Here is a 27,360-nt window from a genome sequence, read left to right as displayed (position 1 = left end):
ACCTTCCGAAGTCATCCCGGCTTTCTCCTTGCCCTCACTTTCCTTAGCCCATACTAATAATGGCGGGTCTGAAGCGCCGAAGTCAATGAGCGCATGCGCAGTTTTGACGTCTGTTGGCTACCTTGGTGCCGCAAGGCAAGATGGCGGCGCTCAGGTCCTTGTGGAGATTACGGGCATCTTCAGGGTCATGGGCGCAGGCGATTGCGCTGGGGGCAGCGCCCAGCAGGTAATGTCCCCCTTCTTGCACCAAGCTGGAAATATGTATTTTCTCTCTTTCTAATGGGTGTCTGTCTTCTTCTGGAGAGGTAACTCCTCTCCCACTGATTTCTAGGTAACTGTCAAGCTGCTAGTCCTCTTAGAATTCATGTTTTGAGCTGAATGCCCTGACCTCTGTCTTGTGCATAAGGGTGGGTCGTGGTCTTTCGGTAGTGAGGGGAAAGCACTTTGCATATGCTCAGAGGCATGTCCTTGCTCTGTTGTACCATATGATTCCATACTCAGGCCAACATTTCAAATAGGTTCAGGGGATTTGCTTTGGTTCAGGTTTTGCCCTGCCACAACCCTCTTTTCACTATCTCCATACTTTCATTTTTATGCCCTTACAGGTAATAACGCCCCCAGGGCCCTACCCGTGTTAGCTGTCTGATGATGGCTGTCAGCTTATAGTCTACAAAAGCTTTATGCCGTAACAAACTTGCTAATCTTTGAGTTGCTTCAAGGCTCTTTGTTGTTTTCTTCCTCAGCTTGTACACTTTTGAGCTTTGCATAAAAATGTTGGAACTTTGCAAGGGGGAAAATAGTTGTATACAAAGGCCACAAAATGCTTCGCTTCCCTCCATCTGTGAATTGAGGCTAATATTTTATTTATTTATGACTCTAACAAAGTGGGCTCTAGTCCATATTTGTTCATCTTTACAGTGCCACAAGACTCTTCTCTGTTGCTGACTAAACTTTTAACACTAGCTGGCCTGCAAGTGCAGCAGCAGTTTTGATGGGTTCTTTCTTTTAAAGTGGCAATTCTGCCATCCTCCTACTTGTTGAAATGCAGTTAGGCACCTTCCACTGCTACAAAGAAATATTTACAACTGCTGTTTATTGGATTTGGTGTATCTAATAAAAAACCTGCCCCCACCCCCAGTAATTACTTTAGGTGCTTAGCAGTTATCAATTATTCTCCTTTCTACAGAGAAAAGTATCCTTTCTGACAGAGACACACTCTCACACCCTTCTCCAACCTGGTACCCATTGGGTGTTTTGGATTCCAATTCCCATCAGCCCTACCCAGCATGACAAATAGCCAGGAATTCTGGGGGTTGTAGTCCAAGACATCACCAAATTGGAGAAGGTTTTAAAATCTTTCCTCCCATACTAGTTGTTTAGATATTTATCTTTTATTTTAATTTACTTTGTTGCAGCTTTTCAAACTTAAAAAGAATTCTTAATTGTATTTTTTTATTATGTATTTCAGTCTTAGAGCTTTGGTTACTGGGTGACTTATAAAATGAGTAAATCAGGGTGAAATCCTATGCATGTGTAGTCAGAAAAAAAAAGTCCTACATCTCCCAGTATACCCCAGCCAGCCATGTTGGGAGTTGGACTTTCCCCCACTGTCTGAACATGCATAGATTTGCACCCTAAATGAATTTAGACTTTCTTGCTCTCAGTAAAAGGGAGCTTCCTAGGTTCCTAGATTTGTGATGGGAGTGCTGCTTCATCGTGAACGTTCCAGATCTTAATATCTTCTTCCTTTCCTCAGAGGAAAGCAGTGGCAACCCGATGTGGAATATGTAAAGCAGTATGGAGGTGCTGTCATGTACCCCAGCAAAGAAACAGAACATTGGGTCCCTCCTCCATGGAATGGTGAGTTTGCGGCAATATGGGACCGATGGACTACATTTGTTTTGGAATTTGCCTTAGTACAGTATTTTTTTAAGGTGGGCATGCTGCTGCCTTGTTATGGCTATATTAAGCATTTATTTATTTATTACAGTAAGCATTGGGTTTCTCCATTGATTTCCCTGGAGACGTTTAAAAATAGCTTCTCTGTGTGAACCAAGGAATGACCTATCCAGACAAATGAGATGGGACTCTCACCACATTTTTTATATCTGTGTGCCGCCGCTGCCTCCTTAGTCCTCTTTGCTAGTTTCTCTCAAAAGAGGAAAGAGAATAAGAGAAGCGGAGCAAAGGACAATGGAGAAAGAAACACAGAGCGCTGTAACCCCTGCCTTCCTCTATACTCCCTTCGTGCTCCTGACAAGTATGTTGTTAAACCCCTTCTCTTCTGGCCTAAACAGACAAGGACCCTCCATTAGAGAGGAAAGTCTCCAATCTCACCCTCAATTTTGGGCCCCAGCACCCGGCGGCTCACGGGGTCTTGCGTTTGGTGATGGAACTGAGCGGGGAGAGTGTGAAGAAATGTGACCCTCACATTGGCTTGCTCCATCGGGGCACTGAGAAATTGATTGAGTACAAGACATACCTCCAGGTAAACCTGATGGGGTTGCCAGTATTATTATTATTAGTAGTAGTAGTAGTAGTAGTAGGGTTAAAATGCATATACTGCTTTTCACAGAAGTATCAAAGCAGTGAACATAAAATACAGTGGCATCAAAACAACAAGAAATATAACCAAAACAACACAATACGAATGAATCGGCAATAAAACCACACATAAACCATAACTGACTGGGTCACCCTTCAGGGAAAGCCTGTGTGAAAAGATGAGTTTTTAGGAGACCTATCTGAACATCTGGGGGGGGGGGGCTATTTATTGTCACATGATACCGTGTTCCAGAGGTTGGGTGCTGCAAAACCAAATGCTCTACTGCAAGTGTTCCTGAGGCAGTGATCGGGCAGGGACCTAAAGGGTGAAGCCCTCCCTGTCCCTTTCGTTGCAGACTAGGCACTTAGGGCAGATGCCGTGCCCAGGGAAGGAGGTCTACTAACCTCCCTTCAGACCTGCTTTGTGCCTGTCAAAGACCTTAGAAAGGTCACTGGCGGTGAGAGCAGAAAGAAAAATCTCAACTGGCTTCATACCCTTTGCAGAAGGACTAAACTCTCCATTTCTGCCTCAGGCTCTGCCATATTTTGATCGGCTTGACTATGTCTCCATGATGTGCAATGAACAGGCCTACTCCTTAGCAGTGGAGAAACTGCTCAATATCCGTCCACCCCTGAGGGCTCAGTGGATCCGAGGTGAGCGAACAAGCTGTCCTGGGACAAGTCACTTAGGAAGCTGCGACTGTAGCCAACAGATGTGCTGGTTACAATTGCGTATCTTTGGGGCAACGTGGGAAACCTTACCGTTTGTTGGTTCTTTCTGTAGGTAGCTGCCTTGAGTGCCGTTTTCTTGGTGGAAAGGGAAATAAATGACTGAAAGAAACCCCATCAACCGTAGGCAGCGTAGCCAACAGTGAGGGGTGACGGCTGTTGCAGTCCAATGTAGTCTGGATCAGCTTTCCCCAAGCTGGAGCCCTCCAGATGTGTTGTGGACTGCATCTCCCAGAATTCCTAGCCATCCTGTGCCGGCTTGGGGAAAGCTGAGCTGGAGGGCCCCAAGTTCCCCACTCCTGATGCAAACACTCAGCGGTGGTCCTAGGCTACCATCTTCGGCACACTTGCTCGGCTCTCGTTCCCTTTCACCCCTTCCAAGTCATGCTTAGGACTGTGCTATTGTGGAACTGGTGCCCTGTCCTTGTCTTCCTTCTGCCCCTCCCCTCTGTGTCCCCGGCTCTGCGCGTCGGCTGCTCACACGGCTCTCTGCCTCCTTGCCAGTCCTCTTCGGCGAAATCACGCGCCTCTTGAACCACGTCATGGCCATCACCACCCACGCCCTGGACATCGGAGCCATGACCCCCTTCTTCTGGATGTTTGAGGAGAGAGAGAAGGTAAGGACCAGCTTGGTGCCCCAAAGGCCTGGCCGACTAATGACTTGTGCACACCGGAGGTCAAATGTGTGCCATGACCCTGCACGATGTTGTTCTGCCTGCTACCAAATAGATAAATAAATTTCAAGGCAGGACACACTAGCCCCAGTGGTGGAACCAGGGCTGGAGTCGCGGAGCTCTGCATCCCGAGGGAGCCCAAATGACCACCTGGAGAGCAGCAAGCAATGGGGCCAGCAGCAAAGAGGCCCTGCGTCCGTTGGGCCAGTCTCTCTTGCCCCACACTGTCTGCTCTGACATGAAGTGGTACTGTAGTACTTCGAGCAGAGATCTTCTGTACCCCTACTGGGCCAGGGATCGAAGTGGGTCATTTCTACCTGGAAAGCGTGTGCTCTGCCACTGAGTGATAGGGGGGAGGCTGTAAGGCTGACACATTTTCTCTTTGGTTGTCTCCTTGCAGATGTTTGAATTCTACGAACGGGTCTCCGGGGCCCGGATGCATGCTGCTTATATCCGTCCAGGAGGGGTGCATCAGGTAAGGAGGCAGCTTTTGGAATCAGCAAGGTTTACAGGGTGGGGCAGGGGCATCTTAGGCCTTCCCTGTCCTACTTCATGCTGCAGGCAGGGGCTTGCGTGATTAAATGCTCCTCCATTCCAAAATTTAAATTATTTATTATTACATTTATAATCCACCCCATAGCCGAAGCTCTCTGGGCGGCTTACAAAGGTTAAAAACAGTGAATTAAAGTACATCTCCTTGCAGAAGGAAAGCACGCTCTAGTTTCTGCCATCAGCCAGGGGACAAAAGGCCACTGAGAGGCTACTTTGCAGAAAGATGACCATAACAAGGGGGAACGCCATTGGCCAGCGAAGGAACCACTGCTCCAACATTTTCTTTTCCTCTTCCCTCCCCATCACATTCTCCTTTTGTATCATGTCTGTTACCTTATGAGCCTGTGGGGCAGGGATTGATTGTCTTTTCATATCTGTATGGTGTTCAGAAAACTATGAGCACTTTATAAGCGCTATATCACAGGTTGGGACCCTTGTGGGCTTCCAGAGGCTGTTGGACCACACCTCCTATCCACCTTGGCCATTGCCCATACCGACTGGGGCTGGTGGGAGTTGAAGTCGACCCCTGGAGGTTCCCCCATCTCTATGTTGTATTAATGAGGTTGATGTCATAGAGCAGGGTTCTCGCCTAGCCTTCGTCCTGACATGCTCATGTTCAATCTGTAGGGATTGGGGTTTTTTTTTTGCGGGGATGGAAGAGCTTTGCACCACTTCAGGTCTTCGTTGGGTCTGGGCTTAGACAATGTTTTAAGCAAATAAATATGAATCCTCACTGAAGGTGGAAGGTAGTGGCACCAGTTTCAGTGGGGCTGCGAATCCGTTTTGGGTTTCAGTCAGAACCAGCTAGAACTCTAAAGGAGCTGTCCAGAATGGGTTCACAGCCCCACTGAAATCAATGCCACCAGCCTCCACTGCTCACCTTTAGCCTGACGTGTTACAGCTCGAATGCAGCTTGACCCCCTCGGTGAGCACCTGGCTGACCGGCTGCCTTCTGTTGTCTCTGCCCCCTTCCCGTCTCTGCCCCCTTCCCGTCGCTCCTGTGGTGCTGGCAGCTCTTCCCTGCGTGAGGGATGGAAACTAAGAGGGCATCTAGCCGGACACTGTCCGTGGTGCCTTGTCAACTTGCGCTCCTATCTCCTTCCTCTTCCCTGATGCTCAGGACATGCCTCTGGGGCTGATGGACGACATCTATGAGTTCATGAAGAATTTCTCTATCCGGGTAGATGAGGTAGAAGAGGTGAGTCTGCGTGTGTGTGTGTGTGTGTGACACTGTGTCTCTTTCTCTCTCCAAGGCTTCCGTGTGAAGTTTCCTCCTCCTCCTCCTCCTCCTCCTTATTATTATTATTATTATCATCATCATTTGCCTGAATATGGCTGCAACATCCCCTCCATTTAAATAGATCATCACAGTCTCTAGAACAGCCTTCCTCAATTTGGTATGCTCTAGATGTTTTGGACTTCAGCTCCCATCAGCCCCAGCCACCATGGCCAATTTGAAGATCATTTGATTTGGTGTAGGAAGGACTGTTTGATGTTTTACCCCTGAATTTCCTGCAAGGCTCAGCTGCCTGTATCTTCTTTCCCCCCTGCCCATAGATGCTCACTAACAACCGAATCTGGAAGAACCGCACGGTTGATATCGGGGTGGTGACAGCAGAGGAAGCCCTCAATTACGGTTTCAGGTAACGTAGTTAATGTTCTGCACCACAAATAATACCGTGGGCTGTCGTGGAGGAGAGGGGGAGAGCTGATGCGCTGTCTGCATTGCGCCAGTTGCTCCCCGCAAACAACTCCTTCATAGGTTGCTGAGCAGGACATGCAAACTCAAGGAACTGTCTGGTTTCGGGGCTCAACAATCCAGCAGTTAAACCCATCGTTTATTGTTGGATTAATTGCTTGGTTGTTCAGCCACTAAACAACCCAGCAGCCTGGGTTTGCACATCCTGCTCAGCAACCAACTAAGGAGCCTCTCGTGGGCTGCTGACGGATGTGCTGCAGACGTCCAGTGTCTCCCACTCTTCCCTCACAGATTAAACAGCCCGTGGGTTAAACACCCCATGGGCTGTGGTTATGCGCAAACTGGCCCATTGTCTTTAAAAATCTGATAGGGATTTGGGCAGCCATGTTTTAACACAGGGATGTTTCATCTTTTTCAGCCGAGGGTCAAATTCCATTCCAGAAATGCTCCCGGGAGCCACATTCCAGGGGTGGGCAGGGCTGAAAGCCGAAGGGGCGGGGGCAAACCCACTCCCCCCCCCCCAGCATATTTTAAGTTAACGCTTTTATTGCCAGCAACTAAAACTTAGGAGAAGCATTTCAACCTTTTAGAATGAGGAAAAAACTGCACATCAGCCAGGAGATTTCAGGGAAGGTCTGAAAGGGAAGAGAGAATGAGCTCTCTGGGGTATGGGTTTGGCACGCTGTCCTCTGCCCATTCTCCTCCTGACATGCAGCAGGCTCCGTGGTTTGGCAGCCGGTGCCATTTCCAGCAAGCAAGCCATTTGAGAAGGCCCCTGCAAGCCAAGGATGGGCAACTGGTGGCCCACCAATTGTTTTGGAGTGCAAGTCCCACCGTCTCTCACCCTTGGCTGTGACGCCTAGGGCTGATGGGGGTTGTAGGCCAAAACCTCTGGAAGATCACAAGTTGCCCACTCCCGTTTGAAAGCTGCTGTCCTCTTGGGTTTAGTGCAAAGGTTACGTTTTCCTACTTGCGTCTTGTGCATCTCTCTCTCTCCTTCCCCGTCAGCGGAGTGATGCTTCGTGGCTCAGGTATCCAGTGGGATCTCCGCAAAAGGCAGCCTTACGACGTCTACGACCAGGTGGAGTTTGACGTCCCAATCGGGTCGCGGGGCGACTGCTATGACAGGTGCGGTTCCAATTTGCGGAGGGGGAAGACTTGACTCTTGCCGTAAAAACTAGCCTGACCACTCTTCGGCGGTGGGGAGCGCGCCACGGAGCCCCACCGGCCCCTTGCAATGTTCACGGGTGGCACGGGGCACCTCCTGCATCGGGAGGCTTCTGACATCACAGGAAGCTCAACGATGCAGGAGGTGCCCCGTGCCACCTGTGTACCTTTCCGTCCTCAGGATAGTTATGGGGCCTTCCTGGGATCTCTCTTTCTATTTCTTCTGCATCCGTGATTCTTTTTCCCAACAGGTACTTGTGCCGAGTGGAAGAGATGCGCCAGTCACTCCGCATCATCCTGCAGGCGCTCAACAAGATGCCCGAGGGCGAGATCAAGGTGGACGACGCCAAGATCTCCCCTCCGAAGAGAGCGGAGATGAAGGTAAAACTGAGCTGCCGGGAGGGTGGCGCCCCCATGTGGCAAAACATGGAACCGCTGCCATTTGGCGTTCTTTCTTTTTTCCCCCTTTCCTCCTTGTTAGACTTCCATGGAGGCTCTGATCCACCACTTCAAGCTGTACACGGAGGGCTACCAGGTCCCTCCTGGCGCTACCTACACAGCCATTGAAGCTCCCAAGGTACCAGTGCATTTCAATACTGTATAAGTGGAAGCAGATTTGCTGGGCTTACTTAGTTTTTTATTAGAGCCTTGGGGTCCCCCAAGTATGGTGTAGTGGCTAAAGTGTTGGACCGGGAGTCAGGAAATCCGGGTTCTAGTCCTCTCTCAGCCATGGAAACCCAATGGGTGACTTCAGGCCAGTCACAGACTCTCAGTCCAACCTACCTCACAGGGTTGTTGTGAGGATAGAATAGAGAGAAGGAGGATTATGCCTTGGGTTCCTTGGAGGGAAAAAGGCAGGATATAAATGCAAATAAATAAATAAATAAAATAAACGTACACTGAGACTTAAGCAACAGGGTGTCTGTCAGCACATGATCAGCCCAAGAGCCAGCTTAGAATTTTGTCTTTGAAAGGCCTGCAAACCAAATGAACTTCCCCCCGCCCTACATTTTGGGCAGCTCCCCACACCCACCTAGATCTTTTAGGCTGACTACAGGCCTGTGCTATCACTCAAAACTCCACTCCTCATTTTCCCCAGACTTCTCACTTTCAGTAACTAAGTGACATTGCAATTGCCTGGGAGTAAACCCCACTGAACACAGTGTGACTTACTTCTGCATAAGATTGCACTGTTGGGAGTGGGCAGGAGAAGCCCTTTTAATTGTAGCTATTGGTGTGTTTTTTTAAAAAAGTGAGTCAAAAGCCCTTCCTGATTTATACCAGTAGATCCTGGTATACTGCCTTCGAACGAGAAGGAGGAAGCAGGACCTGAAACAAAATTTTGCAGCATGGAATGCTGCTGTTCAGGGATCCAGCCAGCCATGGCCTCTTCCAGGATATTTCATTTCATCCTCACACCCCAGTTTTCAGCCCCTTTCGCCTCCCAAAACAGACACTTAGCATCCTGTAACCATTGAGCATACTTGTTCCTCTTTGAGCTGTTTTGGGGAAAGGGGGGGTGCAGCTATATATATTATTTCTGCAAGCCTGGGGGTTCTCTTGATGTCTCCCACTTGATTCTCAGAGGCCTTGTTTTGGCTATAGTCCTGTTGGCTCTGACCAACTGAGTTGGCTGTTAAGAGGAGTGAAAGCCAAATCTTCTCCTCAGCTTTCTTTGGAAGCATCTGCAGGGCTCAGTTCTGAACCTGGGCTGAGCTCCAGGACCTTTATCAATATTAGGCATCAGGCTTGGAACAAATAATAATAATAATTATAATAATAATAATAATAATAATAATAATAATAATAATAAATTAAGAATGCCTCTGAGCATGTGCAGTGTGGTCTTCCCTCTCCTATGAGTAACTGCAACCAGCTACCAGACACCTAGAATTAGAGGTAAGAATGTTCGAAGCCAGAGGCCCTTAAGGCAGGATATTCCATGTCTGAGGAACTTCTCAAATAAAAGGAAGGACTTCTTCACACAGCGCATAGTTAAATTATGGAACTCACTACCAGAAGATGCAGTGATGGCCACCCATTTGGATGGCTTTAAAAGGGGGGTTGGATAAATTCCTGGAGGCGAAGGCTATCCATGGCTACTAGCCCTGATGGCTATGTGCTACCTCCAGTATCCAAGGCAGTGTGCCCCAGTTGCTGAGGAACATGGGTGGGAGGGTGCTGTTGCACCATGTCCTGCTTGTTCATCCCTGGCCGATGGCTGGTTGGCCACTGTGCGAACAGAATGCTGGACTAGATGGACCCTTGGTCTGATCCAGCATAGCACTTCTTATGTTCTCATCTTAGAATGTAAGTGTGGAGTGTATGCGGTTCTCCTAGGCTCTAAAGTTTCACAGTCCAGTCACAGTCGAGAACTATCAGCAGGAGACAGGCGTGATTGGAGCGCCACTTCTACACTAAACTTTTTTTAAAAAGTATTTTTCTCATGCTCCTCAGCCCAAAAGCCCCCCCCCCATTACATATAATCAGGAAAACAAGACAAGTCCTGTCCACAGGCTTACAATCTTAAAAAAAAACACGCAAGGAAAAGAGGATGAGGAGGGAAGAGGAAACAAAACTTACGTCTTTCCGCATTGCTTGTGGCATGGCCCCGTTTCCCCCTCTTATCTCCCTCTCTACAGCTTGCAGCAATCCAATAACCAGGAAGTTATCAGCTCACAACCAGAATAAAAATAGTCATCACACCCATAGCAGCAACAGATACCACATCACGATTGCATCGAAACAAGAAAAAAAAACGACATCTAAACATGGCTAGAGAGGAAGCTGGCCAGATCTCTTGCAGCAAACACTGCGTTTTTTAGCCTGGATGCGGTTACCAAGAAGACCCCCATCCCACCTCAAGTGGGGCTGGAGCACATAGACATGAAAGATATCCAGACAGCGTTTTGGCTTTAAACGTGACTGCAATTGGGTAGCCGGTGTCTCTCCTTTCCTCCCACTCACCCCTCCAATATCAAAGAAGAGCCTCCGCATTTTTTAACTGGGTTTTTTATTTTGTGTGAAATTATAATTTTTCTGAAGGTTTAATGTTTTTCACATGAAATAAAACCTGAGTTAGAAAGAGCAGTGTGTCCTCTCTCCCCAACCCCCCAGATACCATTTGATGGGGATAGGTGTCCATTCACAGCACCCCCCAAAAAACTTGGATTTCTCTGTTGGTTTTCATGGGCAGCTCTCGCACTTGCTCCAAAGGGACACTTGAAAACGATTTGTCAAGGAATACCAGGAAACATAATCTCTGATCAATTTGGTGGTTCACTCTAGTCCTTCCTTAATTCTACATGGGTCATGGAGCAGAGCTCCGTTGAAAGACTGAAGTCTGCAGGTGAGAGGTGTGAAGAGCCAGGAAATACAAGGGAAAACATTGGTGGAGATACAGGGGAAACCGTTTCTTCCTTCTGCCTCTTCACATCTCTAATATAGGCATACCTGTATGAGGGGGAACAGACCTAAGGTGTTCTTTTAACCATACCATCGAAATTTGGCGGAGGCAAAGAAGAATACTCCGAGGCCCACAGAACAATAGCTTTGCCACCCTATCCTAAACAGATGTTTCTTTGGTGGTGTTGCTCGCTCGCTCTCTCCCTGCTGGAGATCAGATCCCAGAATCCTTTGTAACAGCAGCTTCTGGCATTTGGAAAACTTCCCCTGGGTTCGCCCCGTTTCAAATTTTTAACCGTACAAAGTCCTCCTGTAGTAACCTGGCCCATCTGTTTCAGGCCCTAATTCTCGGCTTTGCATTCTTGCCCTGCAGGGAGAGTTTGGCGTCTACCTGGTCTCAGACGGCAGCAGCCGACCCTACCGCTGTAAAATTAAGGCTCCCGGCTTTGCCCATCTGGTAAGAGAAAATGCGCTCCCGGCTATAGATGTGCATGAGAGGGGAAAGGGGGAGGACTCAAGCCTGCAGTGAGTCTTGAATCGGCGGCTTGAGATGGGGCTACAATCTCTGCGTCATAACCCAGCTGTAGGGCAGCCTCCCGCAACCTGGCACTCTCCAGATGATGTTCATTTGTATTGTTTCGACCTCAAATATAAAATACAAAGAGTCTTGACCTCTGCTCAGGTTTGGGGTCAGAAAAAGCTCTGCCTTTGCTGACCGTCCTTCAGCCTTGCAGGCTGCAGCCTGATGCTGCGTCCCCTCCCTAGAATTTGGAGGCAAGTAACGCTGCTGCTTTCCAAGGAAAGGCATTGGAACGCTCGCTTATGGGATGGCATGGGGGGAGGCATTCCCTGCTTGCCTTAAGGCAGCCTTCCTCAACCTGGGGCGCTCCAGATGTGTTGGACTGCACCTCCCAGAATGCCCCAGCATTCTGGGAGTCGTAGTCCAACACATCTGGAGCGCCCCAGGTTGAGGAAGGCTGCCTTAAGGCATAGCAAACAGAAGGGAGCTCATCCTTCAGCGGTGTGCTCAGCTGGGGGCAGGTATGTTTCCTTCCTTTACCGTGTTCCTCTTCTCGCCGCTTAGATGGGGGAAACGTTGCGCCCCTTCTCCCCACACGCACAAAACCCCGTTGTGTTTCTGCTGTGGCTTGGGGGCACGAACGGGGGAGAGCGCTGGGGACTGGGCACGTGACAGGCAAACAGACGTTTGGAACTCTGCTTCAAGGCAAAGTTGGCGATGTCTTTTGGGCAGAAAAGCTGAACCCTCTGAATCTCATTTCCGATAAGCAAGTTTTCTTAGAAGTGGTTTTCAGTTGATCGTGCAGAGAGGCAGTCATCTCTTAGGTCACTGAATCCTGTCAACCCTTACACATATTAACTCAGAAGTAAGTCCCGAATTCTGTGTGGCTTACCTCCAGGAAAGTGAGTATAGGGTTACAGCTGTAGCCACCTCCTGCCTTCAGATCACTATATTAGGCATTGTTTGAGTACTGCGTTCATTTTTTAAAAAATCAAGTTTCTAGTCCTTATGGAATGTACCTTTTAAAAAGAGGAATCAAAGCCCAGAGTTGTCAGGAAGATGAACACGGTGTCTAGTGCTGCGTTTTGTTTCCTCCTGATGTATATGTGGTGGGAGGCAGCACATACACATTTCGTTTCTCGCCCCGTAGTTCCCATTTTAAGTGCAATTTGTCATGATCCTGTAGAGACGACACTCCGGCCAGCCTCCTCGGCTCTCCCGCTCTGCCACTTCAGGCCAGCAAGTTCCCTAACAATAAAAGCAAACCCATCAACACTGCAGTCACTTTTTTCTAAAAAAAGAAAAAAGGAAAAAACAAGAATCGGTTTTCTCTTCTTCCCCATCTATTTCTGCAGGCTGGCTTGGACAAGATGTCCGAAGGTCACATGCTGGCTGACGTGGTGGCTATCCTAGGTAAGTCTGGCTTCCTTTGCCTGATGCTTACCTGTCGGGAGCTGGAGTGCCATTTTGCTCCCTGCCACGCAAAACCTCAACAAAACTTTCACAAGCCAGTGGTGGGGAGGGGCTATTATCCCCCATCAAGAGAGAATGCATGCCTTTTTTTTTTGTATTTCTGCAAACCTTGACTTTCTCCCATAACCTCCTGATTCCTCCCACTTGTGCACAGATGGTACCATTTTAGCTACAGAAGGACTGGCATTCGGACCATAAATTCACTACTGATAACTTCAGTTTAAACGTGTTATTTTAATATTTGCAGCTGCCCGTTGGAGCTCTCCACTCTGGGTGCTGCAGCTGCTTCTGTGGGGTAGCTCAGGCTGAAAAGTGGTGCTTGGCTCAAAATCACCCAGTGCACTTCCTGTGGATTGGAACCCGAGTCTCCCCTGGTCCATGTTCTACAGTCAACTCACTCCACTCGGCTGACTGTGAATTCTCCCCCCCCCTTTTTTTTTTAAAAAATAAGAGTTTTGTATCATGCCTTTTTTTCTCTTCCTCAGGCACCCAGGATATTGTCTTTGGCGAAGTGGATAGATAAACATCGACCCATCTGGGGCTGTGAATGTCGAACTGAGAAGTTGGGATCTCTGCACATGGGCTCCACCCATCAAGGGCTGTCAATCCACTACCCACCCTTTTTGTGTGTGTGTCTGTGTGTACAGTCTTGTGCGGCCCTCCTTATGCTTCAGGCAGGGCTTAGCTAAAATAAAAAATAAAAAGAATCTCTTGGCAAAACTGTCTAATACTTATGGGTGGATTGATTGGATTTATAACACTGCTCTCTATCTAGTAAGATCCCCAACTGGTGAACAGGAAATAATAATAATAATAAAAAAAAGATTTGAAGTATTTAAAATCAAATTATAACAATAAAACTTTCTTTTCCCTGGATCGCCAATCATCTGAGGGTTTCCCAGCTAGCCATGTTCTGTAAATTCAGAGAAAAGATAAACCAGAGTTAGCACAAACCGTGGTTTGCAAACCCATTCCAAAACATAGTTCAATATCCTTGCTTGGCAACCCCCTCTTGCAAATCATGGTTTTGTAAAGGTGGCATACAGTTTAGATGTAACCCCAAACAATGATTATGTCTGAATGCGGCCACATCAGTTTTTGTGCGGCTGGTCAAACCGTGGGCATGAAATAAGATAATGGGGTTGCATTTAAATTCACCCTCCATTCTTTACTCCTCACTGCCTAGTTCCCGTCTGACACGGGATTTCCTGAATTAATTCCCCTTCTAATGCAAACTGGGGTGGGGATTTATATGTTCCTCTTTTCAGCATGCCCCTATCTCGTACATGCCAAAAAGCATTTCGTGTTTTTGTTTTTAATGCCTCGTTCCGGTTGGCTGCAACTCTCTGAAGCGCATACTTCTATTGGAAGATTTGTGGCTTTTGTGGGTATTCTTGTGCAATCTCACGATGGGTCTTACTTGAAGGCAGGCGGACATACAAGTCAAGGAAACCGATACTCAGGGTAAAACTGGTTCCTCTTTGAGGTGCCATAGCTTCTTCGCTGTCCACCATGGCTGGAAACCCTTGGCCATCGGATAGTGAGACCTGTTATTTCAAGGACACTCCTATTTCCAGAAAGGAGAAATTGGTCCAGAGAGGAAAGGGAACGCATTTTCACAACAACAAAAATTCTCGTTCGAATGTTTAGCATTTACAGCAGGAGTGTTGAACCTCTTTCCTCCCGGTGGCCAAATTCAATTTTCGAGAAGCTTTTGGGGTGGGACACATTTGAGTAGTGGGCGGGGCCAAAAGCAAAAGTGGGTGTGGCTGAAGGCAAAATGGATGGGTAGAAGAGCCATTTTAAGCTTTCATAATCCCAGGGGTAGGTGCAGAAAAGCTAGATGGAGCAGGGCCATCTGAAGAACCTTATTGGGACGGATTTGGACCTCTGGTTTAAAGCATACCTTCAGTGGTACTGTAATAACTGTGGATTTAAAATGTAGGGGGCTTTCCAGTAAATTAATTGCTTTTTTGGGTTGTAACTCGCGTCGTCTTTTAAGCTACATTTTATACCCAAGGCAAGTTAATAGACACAATTGAGTCTGTTATCAAGAGTTTTTTCTTTTTCTTTATTATATCGTGCAATTGGAGCAACGTATCTTTTATTTACACATTCTTCCTGGCAATCTAAATATTGTTTGGAGTCCAACTAAAGCCTTAATGCACTCACGAAACAGAGACTTGTTGTGGTAGGCTATGAAAGGGTTCGTTCCAAGCCTTGGTTGGTGGGGAAAATGACTAGCCATGATGTCAGGACTTATTTTTAATGCTCACAGTCCTACCCATACACTACAGTGGGATGCTCACCCTGTTAGTATAGGACATTTCAGTTCCCTGTAGAAGTTCAATTTGTCCACCTCAAATTGATCTAAACTTTCAGTTTGACTGACTAGTTAATGATTTTCCTGCCTCATCCCAACCAGCTCTTAGAAGTTTCTCACCAGTGTTTCCTCAACCTTCTCATGGGGCGCTACCGGCATATCATTCAACAGCCATGTGGACTAGAAACTTATCCCTTCCTTTTAAATTAAAATCTGTGATCTTCAACAGTTTTCACAGATGGGATTCTGGATGACAAACTACCTCTGGTAGTTTTCTTGCATGTACTGAACTTTTCTTGAAAGAGAGGCTGAGTTAGGCTGGAGTTGGGCCTAGCTTTGATTTCTGTTTTGGAGACCTCTAGTTGAACCGGTGTAGACCAGAGCACATTCACATGACCATTTTGACCTTTGGTAAACCCTTATACAGGTGAGCTCCCAGACCGTTACGTACATCCGCTGGCGCATACATTCGGGGTGCGCTGCCCCAAATGTCACCCTTGCTGTAGCCTGCCAAAAATAGAATCTTTGCTACTTTGGTGGATGTGCATGAAAGACACTAGGTGCAGGTGGGGGTGTTAGCAAAATGAACCAAAGTGACTCCATTTTGTATTAAGACATTTATCTGTATGTTATCTTAACCTTTGTTTAAAGTGCTGAGCCTCTTAGCTGATCTATTTCACTAAATAAAATCTGTTTGCAGCTTCCTCTGATCTCTGCTTCCCTTCCTGAAGGAAAATTGGGGTACCCTCCAGGAAAACACCCTAGAGCATCTCTGTTTATGCAACAGGGGGGATGCTTTTTCAGTGCACCCCAAGTTTTGTGGCAGTGCGCCTCTATTCTAGCTCTCCCTGGTCTCTGTGCAATCCAGTTCCTTCAAGTGAGCTAGAGAAAGGGGAACTTCACACCGAGCCAATGGGCTATCATTAAATGAGGAGTTTTAAAGCAGCCAGGGCAGGAAAACATGTGCTTTGTGGGTTGTGGGCAGTCCTGCTGAACTGAGTGCGGCGCAGCAGAAGCTAAGCTCAGACGCTGGACACTGCCTTGGGCGGAAGGCGTAGGCAGAACAGATTCCCCTCGCTGTAGCCTTTGCGTCCTCTTGGCCCTGCCTCTGGAAGGGACACCGCTCACTCAGGCAACTCCAACCAAGCCTCCAGGATGAAGTATCTTTGGACAGCTCTCCTGGTCCTCCTAACAGCTGAAGAAGCAGGTAAAACCATGCAGTGGGCCAGAGGGTTTGCCGTTTCGTGGCTCTGAAGATTTTCCATGCATGCCCTCACAGATGTCGGCAAGATTGCAAAAGGAACGTAACCGATACCTCCGACTTCCAACCCCCCTTTAAAACAGACCGTAATTAATTCCCACCAAGAATCTTTTCAAATAAGCGTGTATTTATTTTAATAGTATTTGTTATTATTTTCATCCCTTCTGTCCTCAAATGAATTCAGGGTGGCGATCACGGCCCTCTTGCATTTTTTTTTGTTCTTCTCAACAGCCCTGTGAGGTAGGTTAGATGGGGAGCGTGCGAAGGGCCCAAGGTCACCCAGTCAGTTTTGTGGCTGAAGGTGGGGGGGATTTGAACCTGGGTCTCCCCAGATCTCATCCAACACTTAAATACTACACCCTCCAGTAATGGGAAGATGTAATTTTTAATGGGTAGAGTAATCAACTAAAGCTGCAGTTGATTGATTGAGGTGGGGGAGCTGCTATTTTAAAACTGGACTTGTTTGGTGGGTATTTCTGAGGTTGTCTTGATTCTGGTTTGTCCCTGTGATAGGATATGAAAAGAAAAATCTACCAGGAAGTCTAAGGTTTCGTCTGTGCGTTGTTTACATGAAAGTGTTTCAAATTCCGTAAAAAGTGCCTGTGTTTTAAGTTTGTAGTAAACCGTATTTGAATTCGTTCAATTAAAATGGACATATTGATGAACTTCAGGATTCTATAACCATAGACTGCAGTCCTATGCCCACTTACTCCCAAGTAAGCCCCATTGAACTGGATGGGACTTGCTTTTGAGGAGACAAGTCTGGAATGGCGCTGACAGGGTTTAGCAGCACTGCTATTATTTTTAAAATACTATTTTTTAAGAATTGGGGCTGTTTTAAAAACTATACCGCCCAGCTAAGTTTAATTCTGTGACGTAAAACTGGCCAATACTGTATCTGTCTATCATGTATATCTATTTATTTCTAAGAAACACGAACCAAAAGACTCTCAGGGTGTCTTAAAGACTAAACAGATTTGTTGTGGGATAAGCTTTGGTGGACTGGAGCCCACTTTTGTCCTCAAATTCCTTTTGCGATTGTTCAGTCAGACTGAAGGAAGCCACAAGACTCCATTTTGTGTTTGCAGAGCCAGATGAACACAGCTACTGCTCTGAGATCTGTTGGGTTTTTTTATTTCTAATGCTTGCAAACCATGTTACTAGCCCATAGGACTTTCCCAAATGGTTTAGTAGGCTTGAGGGGGAAATCATATAATACATTTCTTTTAGAATTAAAGTTCATTAGCCAAACGACATCTTGGCCAACAGACACAAGGCCAGAATTTGCTGCCGCTATTTTGAGAGTCGTCATCTCCAACTAGGCTCTTTTGGTAATCAGCGGTGACAAATTGGCTCTCTTAAACCTTGGGTGGAGGGGACAGCTGTGGCCCTTCCAGATGTTGGATTCTAAAGCCCATCAGCCCCAGCCAGCATGGCCAATGGTCAGGGAGAATGAGAATTAGGAATCAAGCAAGCATTGGAGAGCCACAAATTTCCCCCACCCATATTGAACAGAAAGGAAAACTTGGATATCTTAAACAAAAGTGGAACCAGCACTGTCAGGAGGTGAACTATTAGGCGCAACCATGTTGTGTCAGACCAGCTGAGAGGGTGGTTTTAATTTCTTGGAATGCCCCCCAGTAGGGGCAGGAGTAAAATGCATGGGGTCAAGATCTATTTAGAGTTGTCATATCAACCACAACTTCATATAAACAACAACTGACGTGAAAGCAGCTCTGTGCTGATGTCCCTTCATCAAGCCAAATTTCCATGTAGCCTACCATCCTGTTTCCAACAGCGGGCAGCCGAATACGTCAGGGGAGCCCGCAGGCAGGCTTCCACCTCTGTTGTATGGCCCACGCATACGCAGAGGCATTTCCCATTGGTAAACATTGGCCATATTAAGATACCGCTAACAGTGACATGCCCCCAGTAGCTGTTTTTAACGGCTTGCCATGTTCCAAGCAGCCATTGCTGTGGACCTATCTGCAGAAGATGGACCTTGCCTCAGTTACCCACACACTAGTCACGTCCAGGCTGGACTACTGTAATATGCTGTATGTGGGACTGACTTTGAAGACTGTTCAGAAACTTCAGCTGGTACAGAACGCAGTTGCCCAAGTATTGGTGAGGCATTTTGATCACATAATGCCTATACTAAGCTAGCTGCACTGGTTACTGGTGTGTTTCTGAGTGTGATTCAAAGTGCTGTTTTTGATCTTGAAAGACTTAAACAGTTTGGGACCAAGTTACTTGAAGAACCACCTTCATCCATATCTGCCTGCCCACACCTTAAGATCAGCAAGAGGGACTCTTCTCATTTGCCCACCCATGAGAGCAATTAGGGAGGTGATCACACATGAGAGGGACTTCTCTGCAGTGGCTCCACACCTTTGGAACTAATTGCCATCGGAGGTCTGACATACTCTGTCATTGCAGGCTTTTAAGAAGGCCTTGAAAACATATTATTTTATTATGGCCTTCTCTTGATATGGCTGCTGTTATTGCTGGTTTTATTGTCGGGGCGGGGGGGGGGCGTTTCTCGCTTTTTTCTTGTTACTACATTTTTATCACTATTAATATCTTAACTCTTTTTATGTATTTTATTGTTGTTAGCCACCTTAGGAGGCTTCTGCCCTGAAAGGCAACCAAAAATGTTTTAAATAAATAAAATATATACTGCTCATAACTCTAACCCAGTCTTTCCCGAGCTGCTGCCTGCCAGATGTTTTGAACTTCAACTCCCATCAACCCCAGCCAGCATGGCCAATTGCTGGAGATTATGGGTGTTGGAGTTCCAAAGATCTGGAGGAGCAGGATAAGAACATAAGAGCCATGCTGGATCAGACCAAGGATCCATCTAGTTCAACACTCTGTTCACATAGTGACCAACTAGATGGATTAGCCTTACCCAACCTGGTAGCCTCTAGATGTCTTGGACTGCAATTCCCATCATGGCCATGGGAGGTGCAATCCAACACATCTGGGAGGCACCAGGGTGAGAAAGGCTGAGACTGACCACTGTTGTGACTCTATGTAGGACATCTTGCCTTAGATAATTCTATGCTTGAAGTTGTACTAGTATTCCTTAAGGTTCCAAATAGGGGTGGGGAATGTGTGTGGCCTTCCAGATGTTGGCTAATCCTCAGGGAAGTTGTGAGTTATCGTCCAGCAACATCTGGAGGGAGCCAGCTTCCCCAGCCCCATTCTAAAATTGCCATTTGGTTCTGTCCAAAACCTCTTCTGGAAAAAGACAGCAAAATTGGCCACGTTTATATGGTGCGGTCACCTAAGGCAGACATTCTGCAAGCTTCTCTCAATACTTACACACACACCTTGTACACGGTTGGTGGTGAGATTATGGGAACAGGGTAGCCTCTCTTCCCCCCACCCGCATCGATTTTATTTTCACACTTGGGTCCTGTTAACAGCATCAGAACTGCTGTCACCTGTGGTTTAGAGTGTGAGCTTATCAGATGCTTCTGCGCCGTGGGCCAAGGTGGTAGAGACTAATTCCTGTTCACAGCACTTATCTCGTCTTTGAGCCTGGAGGCACAGTTCAAAACATAGAGTTCTGGTGCCATGATAGGAAGCCCAAACAAAAACAGCCTCATGTTTCAAGACAAGCAAATACACACAAAAAAACCCACACACCACGAGATGCCTCCTTAATATACTTTAAAACAGGGAGAGGGCAATTTGTGGCCCTACACATGTTTTGGCCTATAGCTCCCATCAGTCCTCACCACTGGCTATGCTAGCTAGGGCTTATGGGAGTTGTAGGACCACAGATTGCCCACCCCTGCTTTGAAACCAAGGGTCTATGTAGTCCAGCGTTTTGTTCCCACAGTAGCCAAACAGATGCCCCTGGGAAATCCACAAGCAAGACATGACTCCAGTAGTATTCTCCTGCTCCCCAGCTGCTGATGTAAATAGGCAAAGTGGCTCTGATACTAAGGGACGGAGGTGGACCCACCAGTCTATTTCCAGGCTGCATCACGTTTGCCTGCCGATAAATCTCTTCCTTCCTGTTTCTGCCTTCATTTGTGATAGGTTCCCCCTTTTAATTTGCACAAACTTTTTCATGTCAACATGCATTTCTAGACATAGATTTATCTGTAAAATACACATTCAGAAAACATGTTTGACTGAGCAATGCGAAATCCGGTGGATAACCCACTTCTGATCTGACCATTTGTACGGTCCATTCACCTCAGCGCTTGCAAAGATCAAATTCTTCATGCGTTCATAGACACTGCTTGACATTGGTTGGATTTTCTAAAAATTATAGTTGTTTTGCAGACAACACACCTACCTTTTGGGTTTTTTTGTGATCGATCAAGCATGTGTAACCTGGCTGCTTTTATTTTTGATCTAGATATGGGACAACCATCGGTATTCCGATGTAAATCACTTCAGCTCCATGGCTGGTCTTTGTCCCTAAAACATTGTTTCACTGCTAATCCCTTCTTGAAGAAATCACCAAATATTATTTGTTTCCTTTGCAGAGGCCCTGAGAGAACCTCAGCTGTGCTACGTCTTGGATGGAATTCTGTTCGTCTATGGTATTATCCTCACGTTCCTCTACTGCAGGCTTAAGGTGTGTTTCCACGGATCTCCAGTGGCTTGGGCTTCAAGGCTTCAATTAAAAATAAATAGATACATTAAAAGTTCTGACTACAGCATGGGGGAAGGGAGCAGATTTAAAAAAAAATCAATTAGATTTTCATAGAATCATACATAAAATATTTTTACAAGTGGATAATAGAGGATTCTTGTCTGTTGGGTTCATTAGAAATATACAGTAGTTGGCTAAATCATTTACAAATCAACAAGCTGTCAGAATAATTTATAGAGTCAGACTTCTACATTAATCTTTCCATACCTTCCTATGCGAATCAGGTGGGTGGTGTTACAAAGCGGGATTCTTTAATTTCCTTTAATCAGGACTAGGCGGATAGTAGAACTGGTTAATTCTTGGGATGAATTGCTGTAGGTCGGCAATTATTTATGACTGATTCCCAATTTTTTTAATAACAAAGAGATTCCCTCCTCCAAAGTATACCACTGCAACTAACAGATCTTGTGGGGAAGAGAGTTCAGTTTTAATGCTCAAAACAAATTCCTGGGTTCAGAATTCTTTAATTCTACAGCTCTATCCGGTCGTGACTCGTCCCAAGCGGTGTGAGTCTGGATACAGAGGGATCTGGTGCCCTGCAATTATTTTGGACTGCAACTCCCACCAGCCCCAGCTGGCATGGCCAATGGTCAGGGTTCATGAGAGTTGTTGTCCAAAAGATCTGGAGGGCATTGGCTTACCTCTTCCTGCTCTATCTGATGGGATGTCTGGTCCACATTTTAAAGATAAAGAATTCAAAGAAGACAGAGACTTGAAATTGCCCACACACAGGCCTGGTTCAGACAACACGCTAAACCATGCTGCTTAACCACAAAATGGTTAAAGGAATGCATTGAATTCCCTTAATTTAGTTATTATTTATTTACTTATTACATTTTTTATACCACCCAATAGCCGAAGCTCTCTGGGCGGTTCACACAAATTAAAACCATAATAAAACAACCAACAGTCTAAAAACACAAATACAAAATACAGGCAGATACTGTATTTTGTGGTTAAGCAGCATGGTTTAGCGTGTTGTCTGAACCAGATCACAGTTATCAGCACCTGGACAGCAGACTCAGGTATCACTATCCAGTCAACATGCCTTTCTGCTTTCCTTAGAGGGCTTGAAAAGGAGAGAGTGATTGAAAGAGAGCTCCTAGTGCTATCAGTCAAAAGATGCGGTGCAACTCTTCCGTCTTTCCCTCTTTAATGGATTTTTTTTGGGGGTAGGGAAAATAGGGAAGCAGTGGAAAAGCACAGGAGGCTCACAAATGGAAGACGTCATCTGGATTCTTTTTAAAATTCCGTGTTTGAGGCAGGGCGATTGCACAGGAAAAGCTTTGTCTGGAAGCCTAGCGAGAAAGAGACCTACTATTTGGATTTAATCCCTGTCGTTACCCCATCTTTATCAATGGTTTGTCTGTGTGGCTTCTTTCCCTGCTTTAGATGCAGTATCGGAAGAAATCAAAACCTGACCCTTGCGCCATTTACGAGGTATGCCGTTCGTTCATTTCATTATTGTAATATTTAGTCTCAATATGGCGTTCGTAGAAAGGGTTCAAACAGGCGTTCTTTCGGTGTGTTGCGTTAGGTGACCTGGGCAAGGGTGGTCAGGGGATATTGAGGGCAGATGTACTAAAGGCCTGGAAGCCATTTAGAGTTGGGCACTACCTGGCATGCCCAGGTAAACACTCTTGGGTTTCAACAACCTTGGAACACGTGCAGGACTGGCCCTCCTATTAGGCAGAGTGAGGCAACTGCCTCAGGCGGCAGATACCTGGGGCAGCAGTGGTAGCTTTCTTACTGTGTGTGCCATGCACCCTTGTCCTTCCCCCCCCCTAAACTAGCCTCCTGCCCTCAGGTGTAGTGCAGGACAGTGTCTTGTCACCAGTATTGAAGTAAATTTCAGTTGAATTTCTACCTGACACAGGGTGGGGGATGAAGAAGGTATTCTTGTTTGGGCTAAATGCTTAGCAAAAGGGTGTGTTGTGTCTTGCACTGTTTTTTTATTTATTTCCGGAGTTGTTTTCATAATTTTTGACAGAAGGGGCTGATGGGCAGATGTGGGAAATGTGGAAGCAAATGCATTTCGATGGTTTGCTTCCTGTTCCGCTGAGATTTCTCTGTCTTCCTCTTTTCCAGAAAGTGGACGGAGGAATCTATACCGTAAGTGTCTGTCTAGGTTCCTCTCTTGGGTAGAGTTGGTGTGTAAGCAGAGCAAAGCATCTGCCACTTTCAAAAATACATGAAAAACAACAACACTCAAAGCAGTGAACAAGAGATAAAACAGGGCGGGGGGGGGGGGGGACCCAATAGACCACAGCTAGCCCGTAAAATATAACTCAGTAAGGAGTGTTGAACCTCGCTCAGCCTGAGGGCCAAAATCTGAGAGGCGCTTGGGGGCTGCGGTCCAATGGTAGGCAGAGCCAAAGGGGAGGGGCCAAAGATACAAAAATGCCAGATTATTTTAGTTTAAAGCCGTTACTGCCACTAACTCAGCCTTAGGAGAAGCATTTTTAGAATGGGGGGAAAACTGTACAAATTTGGGCTGAATTAACACACACACACACACCTCAAGCAGGCCAAATTTAGGCCCTGGGCCTGAGGTTCCCCTATCCCTGAGCTAACTACAGTTAGGCGGCCTTTGAAAACCTTCCCTTTATCACTCTGCGGTGACTTCCTTCCCTTCTTCCTTCCCTACAGGGCCTTAAAGCTCAAGACCCCGAAACGTATACGACCCTTGAGCTCCCCAAATCGAACCTGCAAGAGCAGCCCCCTGAAGCGGGGCCCTTGATGAAATAGGCGGGTTCCCCTGTCTTGTGGGGCTTGCAGAGACAACGCACCCCCCCCCCCCGGTCCAGCACCTGAAATTGCACAACTATATTTTGATACCAGAAGACGGAGCATCTTTGCACCCTTTGCTGGCCTAGTGAGGAAGACTCCATCCCATTGGGACCTTGCACGCTTGGTTTATATGGCATTGACCAGCCTTCCCTGACCTTTTGCCCACCAGTTGTGTTGGACTAACACTGTCATGCTGTTTCATTGATCGTTTCTTGTTTATAAATCCTATGAACCACTTTGCATTTAAAACAAAAATAGAAGTGCTCTGTACGTCACGTAACTCGATAATCCCATCAGCTTCTTCTGCCTCATTGGCCAAAGCGAGGCCAGCACAGGGACCGGGGCAAGTCGGTGCCCTGCCTAGTCTCTCTGCTTCAAAATGGTCCATAACTGAGCCTTGCGCCCACCAGGTGTGTTGGACTGCAACTCCCATCTGCCCCGGCTCACAGGGCCAATGGTCAGGGTTGATGGGAAGCGGTAGTCCCAAATATCCAGAGGACACCAGACTGCCTATGCCTTCCCTTAGTAACTTGGAAAAACATCCCTGATTGTTGTGATGTGTATTTGTGCTTTTTGACACATATATTCCCCATTACATATTTTTCTCCTCCAACTCTACCGCCCTCGTTTACCCCCAGGTCTTCCTCTGTCCCTCTTCCCCCGTCCCAGAAAAGTATCCAGGAATGTTTTAGGTTGAACATCTTATCCATTCGCCCCTGAAGCTATAAGAAGAAGGAAAGGAACCTCTCGTGCAAGCACTGAGTCATTGCTGACTCTTGGAGGGATGCCAGGTTTCGCTGACGTTTTCTTGGCAGGCCTTATAGCGGGGTGGTTTGCCGTTGCCTTCCCCGGCCATTATTCCCTTTCCCCCAGCTAGCTGGGTACTCATTTTACCGACCTCGAGAGGATGGAAGGATGGAAGGATGGACCCGAGCCGGCTGCCTGAAACCAGCTTCCGCTGGGATCGAACTCAAGCTGTCGGGAGAGTTTCGGCTGCAGAAACTGCTGCTTTACCGCTCTGCGCCACACGAGGCTTCAGAAGCTATAAGAAATACACGTAAATTGCAGGTGTTCATATTTATCCCTTTGCCCCTCTTATCCTCCCCCACGTTTATTTGTTTCATTTTATTTCATTTATTACATTTCTATACCACCCCATAGCCAAAGCTCTCTGGGCGATTCACCAAAATTAAAAACCACCAAAATATATTGTATAAAGTACAAAACTCTTCACACAAGGATATAAAACAGATAGCACTCAAAGCAGCAAAGTTGTTATAGAGATTGTAAGCGCCTATGTACATTGATGTCAAACTTATTAATAATTTGCTTGCAGCTGCACCTAAAGGCCTCAACTAAAAATAAATACTATGATCCAAAATGTGATTATACGAGTGTCATGGATGGGTTGAATTTGTGCAGTTGACAAGGCTTTGATCAAAGGGACTGGGAATTTGGAGATGGTGGTTAGCATTCAATGCAGAGGGAGGTAAAGCGCTTTTCTTTAAAAACTAGAATCATGAGGTCCAGCCAAGTGCAAAACAGTAGCTCAAGTAAGTAGCTAAACACTACGATTTGAGGAACAGGGTGCTTCTGAGCACAGGCCGAGCCCGGGAATTTGTGATCAGGACCAGAAGCAAGCTCATATATTTTTCACCCAAAAAATCTACTTCTGGTTCCCCCCCTCCCCCGGTGTTATTTTCTAGTGACCTAAATTAAGGGGAGGAGGGAAGCTTTTGATATTGTTAGGCAATTGGGAATCAGATACCCTTCAAACAGAGGATGCCTTCAAAGAGAGGACGATCCTCTGGGCAGTAGGACACATGGTCACCCTAGAAGGAGGAACCCCCAACATGTTTTAATTTGTGAGCAGCAGTACAGATAATCTGTATCTGTAAGAGAGGGGGGTAAGAGAGAGCAGGGAAGACAAACATGTTGCACAAGTGCACACTTACAAACATGAACACAAGTTCATGAATTTGGGGTTGCAAACAGAACACGTTTGCATGATTTGTGAACAGGAACAAAATTCTCAGACATCCTTAAGAGAGAGAGAGAGAGACAGAGAATGAACCTTAAGGGACAACCATTTTCTTGATCATTTCTGGATCGAGGCAGTGTGCAACACACATGCAAACACCATAAAATACATGGTCAACATTCATACAAAAGAGGAAGGTATCAGCTGGCTTGGGGAAGTCCCAAGGTTTGCACAAGTATAAAAATTCTCTAGGAGGAAAAACCCAAAGGCAGTAGCAGGGGAGGGGGGATAATGCCCTAAAACAGCCTAATGAGGACTGAGCAGGCTTAGCTGCCTGTTGAGGGCTGGAGTGGCGGTGGTGGGGGAGGGACAAAGTGAGGGATGGAGTGGAGTTTCCTGAAATAAGGCATGGCCGACTGGCACACTGAAGTGGAGCACCCCTACTACAACATTTTGTTGCTGGACCGGCTTGTTACTTCTAGTACGTTGTTCTTGCTTATGGCACATTTTAAAAATCAAAATAAAAGTAACTGACTGGATATAGTAACGGAGTACTTTTTGGGCTATGGGTGTATTATTTGTGCAACACACTTAATTGTGTCTGTTTGTGGGGCATTAATGTGGCTTTGCTTTATTTAATTAATGATATTTGTTAACCATGTACGTTACAGAAATTTGAAGCAATGCTGACAGCGCTGGCTTCAGGTTTCGGAGGGCCGTTGGGCACGATAGCCTGAGTTCCTCATCATCTCCCTCAACACTACTCTGCTTTATTTGCTTGAGAGGCAGCATATATACTGCACGTCCTTCTCACCACTGTTGTTTTCTGGGTGGTGAGTGTTGGCTTGTGGTCAAAATGAAGGCTTCCCGGATGTAGTTTTCGAATTCTGAGTTATGCATGCAACTCTTCATTCTGGCAGAGACCACTTTGTTGCAGCACTTATTGGTGGTAGGCACAGCCACACGAATGGAAGAGTTGCATGCGTTTATCTTATAGGAAGCACTGTGTGATAAATTTCTGTACATGCACTCATTCCCCATCATGGTAAGGAAATGCTCAAGCAGAAAGTGTGTTTGTGTCTATGCAGAGGCAGATGACGGTGAGGGAATGACTAAACGTGAGTCACTTCCCTTGGTTTGACAGTTTATATTATTATTTTTGCGCTGTGTCCTTGAAACCGTTGATGATGAGAATCAAGGGTCTTAATAGGCACTTAAAAGATTTGGGAGTCCAGGCCCATAAATTGCGCAGGGGGTGGGGAGGTTTTAAAGATTTTTTTGGAAACAGTAATAGCCCTGCCAATGTCAATGTGGTCCCTGAGCTATTATAGCATAATTGGGAGGTTGGGTTGAGGCTGGCAGAGCAGCCTATACACCAACCCTGCAGTGTAGCTCAGTGTTGTGCTGTTGCAACTTTGGGGGTGGAAACACTGTCTGAGGCCCAGTGTTAATAATACTGCAGAGCAGAGGTCAGACTGAGGCTGAGAGAGTGGTTTGTGATAAAGCTGCAAGGTAGGCCAGTATTATTAAATGCTTTGTGTGTGTGTGTATGGGGGGGGGGGAG

General features: G+C 46.6%; 2 protein-coding genes across 2 annotated transcripts; both read left to right on the top strand.

Moving 5' to 3' along the window:
- Positions 1–106: 106 nt before the first annotated feature.
- NDUFS2 (NADH:ubiquinone oxidoreductase core subunit S2) lies at positions 107–13,483 on the top strand. Its single transcript, XM_063145788.1, has 14 exons — positions 107–226; positions 1,757–1,860; positions 2,298–2,488; positions 3,078–3,198; positions 3,778–3,890; positions 4,348–4,422; positions 5,620–5,697; positions 6,057–6,142; positions 7,207–7,326; positions 7,617–7,746; positions 7,847–7,942; positions 11,144–11,227; positions 12,646–12,703; positions 13,249–13,483. Exons 1-14 carry the CDS (start codon positions 141–143, stop codon positions 13,284–13,286), a joined length of 1,380 nt encoding a protein of 459 aa, XP_063001858.1. The 5' UTR covers positions 107–140; the 3' UTR covers positions 13,287–13,483.
- A 2,505-nt stretch (positions 13,484–15,988) lies between these two features.
- FCER1G (Fc epsilon receptor Ig) lies at positions 15,989–25,196 on the top strand. The gene is made up of 5 exons (XM_063146145.1): positions 15,989–16,293; positions 20,856–20,947; positions 22,418–22,465; positions 23,114–23,137; positions 23,675–25,196. The coding sequence occupies exons 1-5, from the start codon at positions 16,242–16,244 to the stop codon at positions 23,771–23,773; spliced, it is 315 nt and encodes a 104-aa protein (XP_063002215.1). The 5' UTR covers positions 15,989–16,241; the 3' UTR covers positions 23,774–25,196.
- The last annotated feature ends 2,164 nt before the right edge of the window (positions 25,197–27,360 follow it).

The sequence above is a fragment of the Elgaria multicarinata genome, chromosome 21, assembly GCF_023053635.1.
Source record: "Elgaria multicarinata webbii isolate HBS135686 ecotype San Diego chromosome 21, rElgMul1.1.pri, whole genome shotgun sequence".
In the NCBI taxonomy this organism is placed as follows: Eukaryota; Metazoa; Chordata; class Lepidosauria; order Squamata; family Anguidae; genus Elgaria; species Elgaria multicarinata.
This window is presented reverse-complemented; position numbering and strand designations above follow the sequence as displayed.